The following is a 14,199-nucleotide window of genomic DNA, read 5'->3' as shown; positions in this document are numbered from 1 at the left end:
GCTGGACTGGGCTGCCTGGCTGCCGGAAACGCCTAGTGAGAGCTGCTTGTCGCCAGCCTGTCTGGGCAAGAGAATTGCAAGGTGTGCTGCTCAGAAAAGTGCCTGTCCTAAAAACTCACACTCATCCCAAGCATGGAATAAAAAATTTGTGGTTAGACTATTAAAACCACGGCCTCATCACTTCTGAGGAATTCATTCCCAGATCCGCTCCCTCTGCTCTAAGCAGCAATTGTCACCATGCCCTATTCCTGAGAAAAGGGGATAGGCGGCTGCCCTAAATCACATCAGAAATATTTGAACAATTTCCCTCAGTGAGAGAATACGGCAGTTCTGATTTGTCGTGTTTTAGCCAAGAAGCTGTGGGAGTGTGAGTCATCCTGTAATCAAAATAATGCATCTCATATTGATGCTGATTCTCTTGGTGTTGTGCTGCTGTTGCTGCATGGGATCAAACCAGTGATATCTACCGCTGCTAGGCTGAGGTTTGCCAGGGGGATGAGATAAAGGCCACAGACTGGCTTTCAGATGTCAGCTTTGTGATTTAGCAATTGGCGCCCGAGTTCTGCCCAGGGGCAGAGAGACACCCTTCAGAGCTGTCTCTAAAGTGAACTGTGCAGGTCATCCCTGAAGGTGTTTGGTATTAGCTTGATAGTTGTGTGCTTTAAATCAAGTGTTTCTATTGGGATACCTTTTGGACCCCTCAATTTACAAACCACTGTCTCTGTAGCCCCCAACAGATTCCTTCCTTGACACTGCTGATGCCTACTTAGAGCCAGAGAACAGCACTGGCTGGACTTTTTGTCTTTTAAGGCCAGGGGATGGGGTTAAGATGAGAGGGGGTGACTTCCCCGTCCCAGCAGGAGGTACAGGAGACCATTTCTTGCTTTCTCATCCTCTCAGTTATGTCTTGTATTCCTTCCTTCCCATTATGTGCCCCCCAGCTTGAGACCTGATGAGCTACGAAAATAGGAAGCATTAGCAGAAACTTGAAATGCTGCTTCTTTCTGGATGTGCTTAGTGCTTCATGTTGGACTTGGTGGCCCCTGGTTGTCCTCAGAGCTCCTCCTGGAGCTCAACTCCCCAAGCTAGTGCTCTAAAGGGCTTTTTATTAACATGGCAATAGCCTAACAGCGGTTAGAAACCTGGCTTTGGATGTTGTAAATTCAGGGTTTATTTTCCCTTCTGTCCATGGAAATTCAAACCAGTGTTTCCTAAGAATGACCCAATGGCCGGAGCACTCTCTGAGGCTGCTCACTTTCCATTTTGGCATATACCATGAGAGCACGTGGAAAAAAAATCCGCAATCCTTTGGGGCAGGAACAGGAAGCCCTAAATAGTGGCAGTATTTTAGCTGTGAAGCCTGAGCCAGCATTGACCCCAGGATACAAGGAATGTCTCTTCCTGCAGCTCTTCTAGCTAACCTGTGCCTATGGGGTTGAAATCCTACGGGATGTGGACAGAGCTTTGCCCATTTGTTGGATTTGCTGGGATTTGCCCACTTTGGCTCAGCTGTGAGTTTGGCATAGAGCTGGTTGGCTCACTTGAGGTTGGAACAGTTCTGATGATGTGCAGGAGGCTTTTCGGTACCTTGTGATCTTGTGGATAAAATCCACATTTTCCTGTTTTCTTATTCAGGACTGGGCAACATGCCAGGATGTCAAGTTTCTAGATTCAGTCTGATTTACACAGCAAAAAGGGGCAGCACAGAAAATGTTAAATTTTTTTTATTGAAGAGGAAAAAAAACATTTTTGCTTTCAGTGTATCCCAAGATTTGAAGTTGTTGGGTCAAAGAGACAGTTTTCACTTCCTTTGATCTCCTTACAAGAAGGGAGTAATTTTCATGTCTGTCTTAGTGACAGGGAGAGGAGAAACATGAAACATAGAGTGACCTGGACTTCCAGAAGTCAGCAGAGATTGAAAATGGTTACCACCTCGAAGAAATGGATTCTTAGGTAACAAACAGGACTGAATGTTAGAAAGTGCTCAGTTTAGGGAGCTGACAAACTGGAGGTTTACCATATTTAGTCAATGTCCTTTTCTCATTTCCAATGTTTCAACACTGGCGAAACATACAGATATAGATAGAGAGACTGTGTTGATTTCTGGTGGTACTGATTATATCCCCCAAATTCTGAGGAAAACAGATATAATTGTTGCTTTGAGAATCCCATAATTGAAGGAAAGTAGTAGTTTAGCAGATGTTTGACCATAAAGTATCAAAGAATTCATATTTTTTGCATGTGTTTTAAAATGCATTTTTTTTCCCTGATGGGTGACCCTGCCCTTTCATTTTAAAGTACTAACAAGTAGAACCAACCCCAGAATGCAGCCTGCCCAAAATGTCTCCTTGAAAAAAGAAACAGTCTCTGGTTTCTATGTACTGTTTGTTGCAGTGAAACTGAAATAATATAAATATGAAGATTATGTATTGGCAGACTTTTTCCTAGTTTTTGTGTTTGAGTCGTGGGTTTTTTTGTTTAACTTTCAACATTTGGTCCAGTCTTGCTCTTATAGAAGATGATGGGAGTTTTGCCATTTAGATAATATGAAAATAGTTCCAGCCTGTTTTTTATAAAATGGGGATAATATGTGTCTCAAAGCTGTTGAAGGCGTGTGCTGTTGCCATAGGCTCACAGTCTTTTTAAGCCAGGGATGCTGCTGAAAGAAGTGGTCTGGCTGGCCCCAGTCCTGGCTGATGTATTTTTCCTCAGTGTTGACCCTCCTTTTTTGTTTCTCAGTGGTGAAGTGGATTAGGGAACTCATATAGATTAACAAAAGGCCAACAAAAAAGTTAATTTTGATCTGTATCAGAGGAACTACCCTTGAGTTGCCAGCATCTTGGATGACCACTGACCTACTGGGAGAGAAGGAGATCCTTCTAGAGGCACTTGGGGTACCCCCTTTGACAAGGGGTTCAGTGGTGATGACAGGCGTTGGAGAGAGTTGTAGGCATGAGAGCACAGTGTATGGCAAAGCCCTCCTTCTGTCTTCACTGATTCCTTCTTTTTCTATGTGTGAGGAGATATTGATTCACATCTTGAGACCATGAGCCTCAGTATTGGGTGCCTGGATTGTTTATTATTACTTAGAGCGACACTGCTTGCAGTATCATAATTATGCTACTGTTTTTCTTGGAATGTAAAAGATGATGTCCATGAAGGACCTCAGACACTGTGGTGTTCAGTGGCCCAGCATCTGGGCAAAAAGTTAGTTCAATGGCATTTCAGAGGTTTAGAGTAGGAGTAGCTGTGTGGCTTTGAGGTGGACATGCTGTCTGGGAAGGACATGGGTTCCAGTCGCTGCTTTAATGAATGTTCAAGTGAACTGTACACACTGGCAAGGGCAAAAAATTGAATTTTCGGGTCTTGGCCCTTTTCAGTGTTGCTGAGTTGAGGGTGGTTACCTCAAGGATGGCAAGCCCAGGCTGAAGCTCCTGCCTCACACTAACAGAGGCAGGATTTGAACATGATTTTCTGCATGCATGGGGAATGTATGCACAGCTGGGTGGCACTGCCACCTTCCCTCCCAGGGGACAGCCTGCAGTGACTGGCGTCTTGACTTGCTGAGGAGGTAATGGTTGCCCTCTGTACTTCCTGCCTTGGGCAGCCGTGTGCTCTGAAACTGCCTCTTCTGGATCCCGTTCTTGGGTGCCTGATTCTCCCCAGACATTTCATAGCAAGCCTGTCCCCTTGCAGGGTTGCTTCTGGGAAAAACAGACCTGTTGCCCTGCTTTTTTTGGTGTTCACGGCTTCACGTTCGGCGTCGAGTCCAATCCCCTTGCTGCTAGGATTTACTGCTGCACAGTAAGCTACATGTTATTGAAACCAAACCATTCTAATGAGATCCAGTACTTGCTGGAAATTGTAAGTCATATTTGTCAAAAGTGTAACTATTATATAGTGTTTATTTTTCTCTGTGTTCTTCTTAAAGAACCGAGTAATAGGTTCTTTAATAATAATTTAGTCTCTGTGCTATGCATCAGATCTGAATAGCCTCATATCCTTTTGGATAACTCTCCTATGCAATTTTAGTTTAATGAAGTAATTCTTTTTTGCTGTTCCACAGAGTAGGTGAGATCACATTTTCCAGAAGTATATTCAGATTCTACAAAATCTTTCTTCCTCATAAAAGCCCTCTTCTTCGTTTCACAGTTTCACTAAAATGTTTAATCTTTTATTCATATTATAATTCTTATATCAATACTTATTGATAAGTATTGATAGAGCAAATGTGTTTCTAGGTGTTAACGTACTTCAAATTTTCAGTACGTGCTAATAATTTTTGAGGGAGGGAAAAAAAAGCGATGATATGAACCTTTTTTGCTTCAGCCTGACACCAAGCCTTAATTTGATGAGTTCATTATGAACCCAGAATTTGTGGGGTTTTTTTCTGAAAATCTTGTTGAATTATAGGGGGCATTGGGGGAAAGCTGAGCTAATTCCTGGAGAGCACTGAAAAGCAACATGTTTTTAAAAGAGATAATATAGAAGTTGAGAGGAAAAATGTTTTCCTGATTTTAGAGGATAGTGAATCTAAATAGGATATAATGCCAGGTCCCTAATCTTACTTAGGTTTCAAGAATATATTTGCATTTTCCCTCTACTCCCCAAAACCTTCTCTTCTTTGACCTGTCTCAACAACTACTTTTCTTCCCTGTCTTCAGACATATATATCTACTTTTCCCTGTTACATGCTTCATCTTCTTACCTCCTCATCCAGGAGTATTGATCCCGTCGCATGCTCTGGTTCTGTGCAGGGTGCTGTGGCATCCAGGGTCCAAGACTGCCACTTTTACAGGAGAACTGCACATCCCACCTACATTATAACTTTGTATGTGCAGCTCTTTCATGTGACCCATGCAAAAAAATTTCTAGGTTCTCTGTAATGCTGTGAAAGAAGCTACCTTGCAAACAGGCACAAGACAGTGCATGTGGGCCATTTCTGAAAGAAGTAGAGACATGGTACTTTTATCCTGCACAGATGGTCAAATCTGAAGGACAACTGGATTAGCCAGGCTAAGGTCAGAAAAGCTTGGGGCTACCAGCTGCATGTGCTTAGGATCGGCATGGAATACAGTATATATGATGCGGCAGCTTCCGAGCTAAATTAGCTATGTGGGAGAGCTGAGGTGGAAATGGAGAAATCTGAGAAGTGGCAGCCATCCAGTAGACAAGAAACGAGGGAATCAATGTGATCTGATGTTGCAGGTCTGTGAGGCAGGGCTGCGATTATCAGGTAGGCTTCGTGCACTGCTCTTGTGTGCTGCTGCTCCTACTCTTTCTTTGTCTTCTTACCATGAAGAAGTGTCTTGATTTCCTGGTCCTGGTGTCCTGATGCCTGGTTCTGATGAATGAGGAGGTAGCACTCTGTCTCCCTCTTGCTCTCATGACTGCAGAGGCCAGGACATGTTTCAGATACATTCTTCCCCAGTTTCAAAATCTCCACCAGTACCAGAACAGTTAGATGTGTTGTTGACTTTTTGTGTTGGTATTTCAGGCAGCATTTTATGCTTAGGATGCAAAAATTTTAAACATAGAAGACACAGGGAAGTTTAGCCGAGACTTACTTGATGTAGTTTCCAGCTTTGTTTTGTCTAGACCTAAAAATACTGTATTTTGATTGTTTTAAGCAAAAATTGCCTTGCCCATCAAGCTTCAGTGCATGTGGATCAGCAGCATTGCTGTTCCATAGTATGATTTGTAAGAGAAATGAGAATTCTTATGTTAACACAGTGTGAAGTAAATGAATTTTGGAAGGTATGTAGGGGTGAGTTGTTCACTTGCTGTTATTGAAAAAAATTATTGTAAAATTAATGATGGCTGCATTTGATTTTGTAACTAGATCTCCAAGGGACTGTTGCTGTTAACTGGATGATAAAAATGAGACTGGGGGAAAAAAAGAAGACAGTAAGGCCATAACTGAGTAGTCAGGAAATTAATATCCAGTAAGATTAAGCAGTATGCAAATTATATTTCTTTCTGGCTTTGCTAAATTCTTCTTTTAATATGGGTTTGATTGTAACTAACTAGATTGACCTTCTGTGTGTTTATGAGATGAGTGTTTCTAGGGTAATAATAAATAAAAACCAGAAGAGACTGGGTTGCCAAATCTCGGGAATTCCTGATACTCAATATGGTAAACTCTTGCCATGTCTTGCCCTGGTGTGGCCAAGAAGAGCAACAATATTCTGTATGAAATTTCCTTGATGTTTTAATAGATATTAATGAGTTTTAAAAATCTGATAATAGGGTGAATTTCCTTTTTTTTTTTTGTTACTCTTCTCTGAAACCTGCTACTAACACAGACGGATGCATAGCTCCAGATACTACAATGGCTTAGATGTTTGCTGCATTTAATCTTGGGGAGAATAAGTTATCTCATGGGGAATTTCCTCCAGACAGAATTGTTCATGCCAAGAATCTGACTTCTGATGCAGGCAATGTTGTAGGTAGCTAATTTACATGTGTTTAAAAAAAAAAAAAAATTGGACTTTCTGTAGCTAATAAAGAGTAACTGTAGTAAGTCTTGCCTTCATCCTGCCTGTGACAGACTTTAGACTTTGCTAATGCATACCATGTCATTTACTTCAGCTGGCAGTGTGATCATCAAAGTTGTGGCATATCCAAGTGTTTAGATAGAAACCTACATTTCTGTGTACAGTGGACTTTGTGATATATAATTCTGTTGGTAATTGAAAGTTGCCTGCTTGTTCCCACCATTAATGCCTTTCCTGTACCTTAATTCTCAGGAATGGCAAAGTACAATTTACTGTTTAATATGAAAAATGAGAGAAAACCCATAGTACTACATAGATTCTTTTGCTTACTGGCCCAATGCAACAATATGTGTAATGTTCTACATAGTGAGAACAAATAAATAGCCTTCAGCTTCATATAGTCAGCTGAGTTTATCATGTTCGTAATTCTGTCTTCTATGCTTCATGCACTTCACTTAGTTAAATCCCCAAATGCTCTGTATTCATCCCTTGGACTGCATGGGTTATAATCTTTATATCTTGCTTAAGTAAGCAGGCAATCCTGCGCCCTCCTTATAGGGGTTTTCTGAAGACTTTTGTTCAATAATGCACAGCCAAGCTTTGGATCAGATAATGTATGAGTAAGAAAGAGAACAGCTTTTGACATGGGAAGCAGAGCCATAAGACACTGAATTGGTAGGAGATGCTAGTGGTAGAGGGTGATTAATTTGCTTACAAGTTCAGTAAGGTGAGGCATTTCTCATTTTGAAAAGGAATATCTTATTCCCTTTAAACTGATAAACTGTTGGGGTTTTTGTTTCATTTCCCCCTTTGCACAGGGGGTCTTACAGTGGTTTGTGTATGCTTGTCCACATATTTATTTAAGATAAACATTGCTCTTACCACTTCAGTCATGAGACTGAAATAGTATAAAATGGGACTAAAATGCAAATGAGACATTGAATTAGTCAGAAGTTACACAACAGTGAAGTTTTATTTTGTTGTGGAAAGCACTGTGATTAATGCTTTACGTATACCATGTTGCCATTAAGTTTAACTTGCAGAGAGAACCTTGGTTTTGTTTTGTCCAAGGATGGCTTTATTTAGCTTCTTTGGCAATATTTAGAAGTAGAGATACTGGGCTGGAGTTTGCAGCTCTGCGTTCTTTTCCTTAGCTTTAATTCCCACAAAGCTCACTGTACAAAATCCTGATACCCATTGTCTAGGGAGGACCATAAATGTACTTCTCCATAATATTTCTTAGGGATTAGAGAGAGTTGCTAGCTGTCTGTAGCATTCTTTAAAAATCATCCAGAGTTGGTGTTTGTGCATTAATGCATTAAAGTAATGCCAAGAAGAGTTACACTCCTCACTTCCCTTGATGAACAGGCACTAATACAACATGTGCCCTTCCAGTGCCTGCTGCATGATCCAAGTGGAACATTGGAGAGAGCTAATATGAAATACGGATTGCAATATCAACCTACTGAGACCATGACTTTTCTTGTGGAAAATGAAATTTTGCAGATACCTGCCACCAGACAGTGTCACGGTTCCATACCCAGAATGATCCTGTCGCGGGGATGCTCCTTAGGTAGGCAGCTGAACCTGCAGTTTATTAGAAGCAGCTGGAGTCTGTTAGAATGCTGCCAACAACAGCTAGTAAAATTTGAAGGTGATTCTCTGGTTTGGTTCTCTATGCCTCTTTCTGTAAAGATAAGAATCTCAATAGTTATTCAGTTAAAATTTTTACACCTCTCACACTAGGTTACTTCTGTAGCTAAAACTCACCATCTTGTACTGTAGCAGTAGATGTCTCTTGCCCTCTTAGTGGTGCACTCTTAAGAAACCAAACTTTTTTGTGTGAAACAATTTCTTTAAGGTTTTGAAGTATACTATAGTTTGATCTTAAAGAAGCCATAAGCCTGGATATACTGGTACTGGGAGGGATGATCTTCCTATTTTTCTATCAGTTCTTGTGAATTACAGTCTCAAATACAAGCCTTTGAAATCTTCTCCACATAATGCTTTTACCATAAAAAACCCCACAAAAACAAAGAAGAAAGAGAACTTTCAAGGAGAAACATTTTATTCTGAAAAACACGATAGGTTGACTTCTTTGACAAATCCTTGCTAGACATTTGTTGCTAGTTTTAGTTTTCATTGATATATTTTGTGGGTTTTAGGTGAAATATACAACATTAAACTTTCAGGCATCCATTACTTCTTATATACCAGAAAAGTACCAGTCTGTGTTGTTAAGCAGCTTCTACTTAGAGAAGCACAGAACCATAGAATAGTTTGGGTTGGAAGGGACCTTTAAAGGTCATCTAGTCCAACCCCCCCGCAATGAGCAGGGACACCTTCAACCAGATCAGGTTGCTCAGAGCCCCGTCCAACCTGACCTGGAATGTTGCCAGGGATGGGGCATCTACCACCTCTCTGGGCAACCTGGGCCAGGGTTCCATCACTCTCATTGTAAAGTATTTATTCCCTATAACCAGTCTAAATCTACCCTCTTTTAGTTTAAAACCATTACCCCTTGTCCTATCAGATCAGGCCCTGCTAAAAAGTCTGTCCCTATCTTTCTTATAAGCCCTCTTTAAGTAACCCTCTGGAAGGCTGCAGTAAGGTCTCCCCAGAGCCTTCTCTTCTCCAGGCTCAACAACCCCAACTCTCTCAGCCTGTCCTCACAGGAGAGGTGTTCCATCCCTCTGATCGTTTTGATGGCCTCCTCTGGACCCACTCCAGCAGGTCCATGTCTTTCCTGTGCTGAAGGCTCCAGAGCTGGACGCAGACTCCAGGTAGGGTCTCACCAGAGTGGAGTAGAGGGGCAGAATCGCCTTCCTCAACCTGCTGGTCATACTTCTTTGGATGCAGCTCAGGGTACAGTTGGCTTTCTGGGCTGCAAGTGCACATTCAGTTCTATGAAAAGATTACTGTCTGTTTTTATTAATCCCATAGGCAGCTTTTGCAAATGTTTTTGTATTCTAAATGATTGCAGTGAGAGGTTAAAGCACATGCAGAGAACAGAATTTCCCCATGTGTATCCTTCTCACCCTTCAAGTTATGTTTTAATACCAGCCTGACAGCATGGTTTACAGAACTGTGTCTACTTGGTTCAGGGTGCTATTACAGCTATTTAGTACCAATCCCTGATGAAGCATTTCACATAGTCTTCCTTTCCCAGTAAGAAGTTAGATCTGATTTCTTGTGTTCTGCACAGTCCACGCTTTTCTGTCTGTTAAAACTGGCTATAGTAGAGTTGTAGGAAAGCAACGTTAAATCCACTGTAATACTTTCTTTCAGGAATTACAGCCGAAGTCATAGTGGTAGCCTCTTTTGATGAACTGCACAAGAGAGCTCAGGAGGCCAAGGGGAAGATTGTTGTCTACAATGAACCTTTCATCAATTATGGTGAAACCGTGCAATACAGATCACAGGGAGCAGTGGAAGCTGCTAAAGTTGGAGCAGTTGCATCCCTCATTAGATCCATTGCTTCTTTTTCTATTCATAGGTAAGCATTTTTCTCTTTCCTCCCTGTGACTCACATTTCAGCCTATGGTCCACATGTCATTTCTGGGCAGGAATTTTTGTTCTCTGTGACTTAGACGTTGCCAGTTACAAGTGGGTGTTCGGTTTTGAAACTTTTGGCTGCATAATAGTTCTTTTCCCATGTGCTTTGTCATTGTTTCAAAATGTTTTCATTTTTTGTTACTGAACCAAATTTTGTATGATACTTGTTTTAAAGAACTTCCTGCATTCTCAAGGCTACCATAAATATCCTGAGATCAACCAAAATCAAATGTCTGTGGTGACAACATGTACCAGCCTGTCAGTGATGATACGAACTGGTCATTCTGTATATTTGACTAGAATGTACGTGTTCAGGTTTTATTGTATTTGTCATTTTCCTAGCACGAGGCTGACTTGTGCTAGATGAAGGAGTAGTCTGCTTTGAACATAATTATTTTGAATGCTTTAGCAGTAAGGCTTGGAATTCTCACTCTGCTTTTTAAGTAAGGTAGGTTGAAATAATGACATTAAAAATAAAGTGTTTTTAGATGTCTTAGTACATTACTTCTATAGTTTTAGATTTCTGAGCATTTTTTAAAAATGAGCATTTTTAGTTTTCTGTGAGGTGCTGTATTTTGTAATATTGTTCTCTTTTTGGACAATACATATTCAGAGCAATACAGGCCATTTATTCCTCCCCCTAGTTGCCCAGTGCCTCTACCTCACAAAGCAGTCACTGGCGGTAGCTAACCTGACCCTGAATGTGTGCCACATCATAAACTGGAATTGTGTTCTGTGCACCTAGGTTTTCTTTCTACAGGAGTCCAGGCTGGGAAGTGGTGGTTTGGCTTTGGGTTTTGCTTGAGACTGGGACTGGGAAGTGGCTGGGACAGGCACATGCAAGCATGCTTGATTCCACCATTTCAGACAAAACATAAGTGGTCACATCTCGGCAGTATGGGAAGTGTGCAAGCATCACCATTTGTGATGCTTCAAAAAGTTTGAGAAATGCAGTAATGACAGCTAACTGTATCGGATCATGTGCAGACGACAGCTCTGCTGCCAGTGTAGTTGCTTCATAGCATTTTTATATGCTCCATTAGTCCCCTAAAGAAACGAACATTACCTGTTTAAAATGCTTTCTCAAAAGTAGAGGACTTTGAATTCAGTTAGTATCCAGACTATACTAGTGTATTTCTTGATGCCCAGCAAATGTAGAAATATTTACAATATATTTTCTAATACCTATGATTTTCTAATAAATTTAATAATAATGAAAAGAGTAGAATATGTTTCAAAAACAGTTTTATGGAAAATGATAAGGTTTCAAAATAGTCATATTTGGTATCATCGAAGAATATTGCAATCTATAATCTGTTGATTATCTGAAAACTAGAAGATCATGTGAACAGTGATCTATCCAGTGCGCCCTGCAGAGGTGTTCATTTGAAAGTGACTCTTTGTATCTATGTTTGACAAACTATTTATGGAAGTGCATTTTAACATATAATAGAAAATTTAGACATGAGGAACAGAGGTGGAGAGTGAAGGTAGTAAAGCCTGTTTATTAGGTCTGGGTACTGGCATTACAGCTGTTTCAGAACTGAATGGAAAGAGAGAAGAAACAGATGCCAAATTCATGTTTGTTTAGAAGTATTGAATCCTTAATGGAGGCTGTGAGCTGAGGTGTCATTCCCTAAAGCAATTTCAAATTTAGATGCTGCCAGGAAGCATTTTTTCCTGAAATGTGCTTTCTGTCCTTTCTTTACTTACCTTCAGTTAGGGTTTTTTTGGGTGACGGGAAAGGACTAGTTAATCTATTTTTCCTGTGCTAAAGGTGGTATTCAGGTCCAGTCCGTCACTCCTGCTACTCTGTGATGCCTAGATCTGTTTGTCTTGTTTCTAACAGAAATTAGCTATTGCTCTAGGCAGGATGGATTGTCTTACCTCCATGCCTTCTCCTATGTTTTCTCTTAATCACCAGCTGTGTGTCTCCTTGTCTGTCCTACTGATGTGCTGTGCTGTATGGACTCTGTGCTGGATGTGGTGGTGCTTGTCAGTCAATGTCTGGGGGCACTGTTTGTTCAAGTCACTTGCCTTTTTGATTGTCCGATGGGAAATACTGCGTTGCTGCAGGGAGTAGCGTGTTAGAAGAGTGAGAGGTGAAAAGTAAAAAGCCGATAAAAGACTTCTGAGTGTTGTGAAAGAAAGTCTTGCATTCTTGCAATTTGTATATTGCTGCTTTGTTAACCAGAACCTTTACTTTTTGGGCCTGTGGGTTTACATGTGCACCTATAATATGAATAACTGCTAATGGGGTTATGACAGTTCTCCAAAACATCCTGGAAACATCTTAGAAGAAAGTATCCTCCTTTTGATACTGCACTATCCCACTTCCCTCAGATGAATAAAGGGTGGAACTACACAATTTTCTCTAAATTATATCAACTTTGGTGGGGTTTTTATGGGTTTGATTTTTTTTTTAAGATTTCAACCCCTTTTGGACAGTGAGTCACTTATTATTATTTGCTTACACTATTTGCAACAAATTAAGCTGACTAGAACAATGGAAGCCGCTCCGTGGTGTGATTTCTAGGTGATCATGCAATTTGAATACTATTGGTAGGTTAATACTAGGTACTTTCTAGTAGATTAACGTTTTAGGCTTATTAGGGCTGATTATTAAAGCTTACTGACAAGACAGAATTGGAAAAATTGAATGAATTCACAACATTAATTAAATCAGTGTTCTTTTGTGGACAGCTTAGTGGCTCTTCCTTGTTCCAGAGATGGCAAGCGGCTGCCACGTTGTCAAGGGCAAAAAGTGCGAAGGGAACCTTTCCGGAGGAATTATATAGGCAGCTTATTTTTCTTTAAAGTATGGTAGTATAGCTATGGAGTGAATGAAAGCACCTGGGGACTCGGGCATCCCAACTCTGAATGAGTGCAAGAAGGGATGAACTTGAATATACTCAGGAAAACTCCTTGCTATGTTTATATTAGGGCTCATGCTAACTTGTCAGTGACAGTGAAGGATTTGAAGGATTTGTCTTTGAGTTTCAAGGAGTGGATTCATTTATTTAGGACAGAAGTGGTAAGTGAATAGGAAATAAAATCAGCAACAGCATCTCCCTTTGCCTATGAAGAAATAGTTACATGCCTGGTATTACCGTGTCGCTTGGCAGTTGTGTCCCATGTTGTACTAGAGTCAAATAATTATCTTGCTACTTTATAAGTATCATGTGAGAGTGGGTTTTGTTACTTAGGAGAAAGTCACTGTCATAGGTAGGTAATTTTCCTTGCCCTCCCCCCAAATGGCATGTTTATGACAGCCTTTTTGCCAGTAACAATTTCCTGAAGCATTGGCAATTTGGTGGTGAAAACAATTCAACATGGATATTAGGAGTTAAGAGTAACAGAACTATTTTTAATTAATCTTCTCAAATGTATTATTGTATGTATTATTGTATTCGGTATTGCAATTGTATTATTGTAACCAGTCAACAGTGTCCGTAATATTTGGCTCTTTGGAGAAATCTGGATGTTGGCTTTTTTCACTTTAATAGCTTGACTGTGCTGTGATTAATGGTCTTGTACAAGTTAAAGTAATACATGTTTCTTGTTGTGTACAATAAACTGATGAGTATTTCCCAGTTTATAGTGCATGTTTTTACAGCAAAAATACTCAATTTACAAGGCGTGGTTAAAAATGTGGTTGCAATAAGCTAGCCATGTCTGTTTTTTTTATTTCCTAGCTGTATGTTTTTAGAACATTTTATAGATAAAAGGTATCCTTTAGCTATTGAAATAGTCAAGTAAGTGACTTCTTACGAATCTAAACTATAAGTAAATCCTTCTGTTCCTTAAGAACCACAGATTAGATAAAGTTGTAACACTGGGTCTTGCAATAACCCCTTTAAGGGCTCTAGAAAGAAGCAAAATCAAGTGTTTTTCAAGAACTCAAAAAGAAACTTCCCCAGAATTGTCGGAGATAAATGTCAAGAGCCCAATTATGATTTTTTTAAATGCCACAGAACAATCTCTCCAGTATATAAGAAATGCAACAGGGAACATATTACAAGGCCAAAATAGACCAAAGAGTACTTTGACCCAGTCTGGAGACTATTAACAAGGACACGCACTTGGTCAAGTTTTTCTCTTTTTGGGCTGAATTCAGCATCTTATACTTACCTGAAGTAAGTAATTT

General features: G+C 40.3%; 1 protein-coding gene across 1 annotated transcript in view; it reads left to right on the top strand.

Annotated features, from left to right (window-relative positions):
- LOC104626720 (carboxypeptidase Q-like) overlaps positions 1 to 9,993 on the top strand; it is a gene marked incomplete at its 3' end in the record, with an annotated part of 12,498 nt that extends 2,505 nt beyond the window's left edge. Inside the window, exon 2 of the mRNA XM_010294718.1 lies at positions 9,786 to 9,993. Coding sequence (XP_010293020.1) covers positions 9,786 to 9,993 — 208 coding nt within the window. The remainder of the gene's footprint in view (positions 1 to 9,785) is intronic.
- Between the last annotated feature and the right edge of the window lie 4,206 nt (positions 9,994 to 14,199).

This window comes from Phaethon lepturus, unplaced genomic scaffold, assembly GCF_000687285.1.
Source record: "Phaethon lepturus isolate BGI_N335 unplaced genomic scaffold, ASM68728v1 scaffold3399, whole genome shotgun sequence".
Classification (NCBI taxonomy): Eukaryota; Metazoa; Chordata; class Aves; order Phaethontiformes; family Phaethontidae; genus Phaethon; species Phaethon lepturus.
Note: the sequence above shows the minus strand (reverse complement) of the source record. Positions and strands in the feature narration are given on the sequence as shown.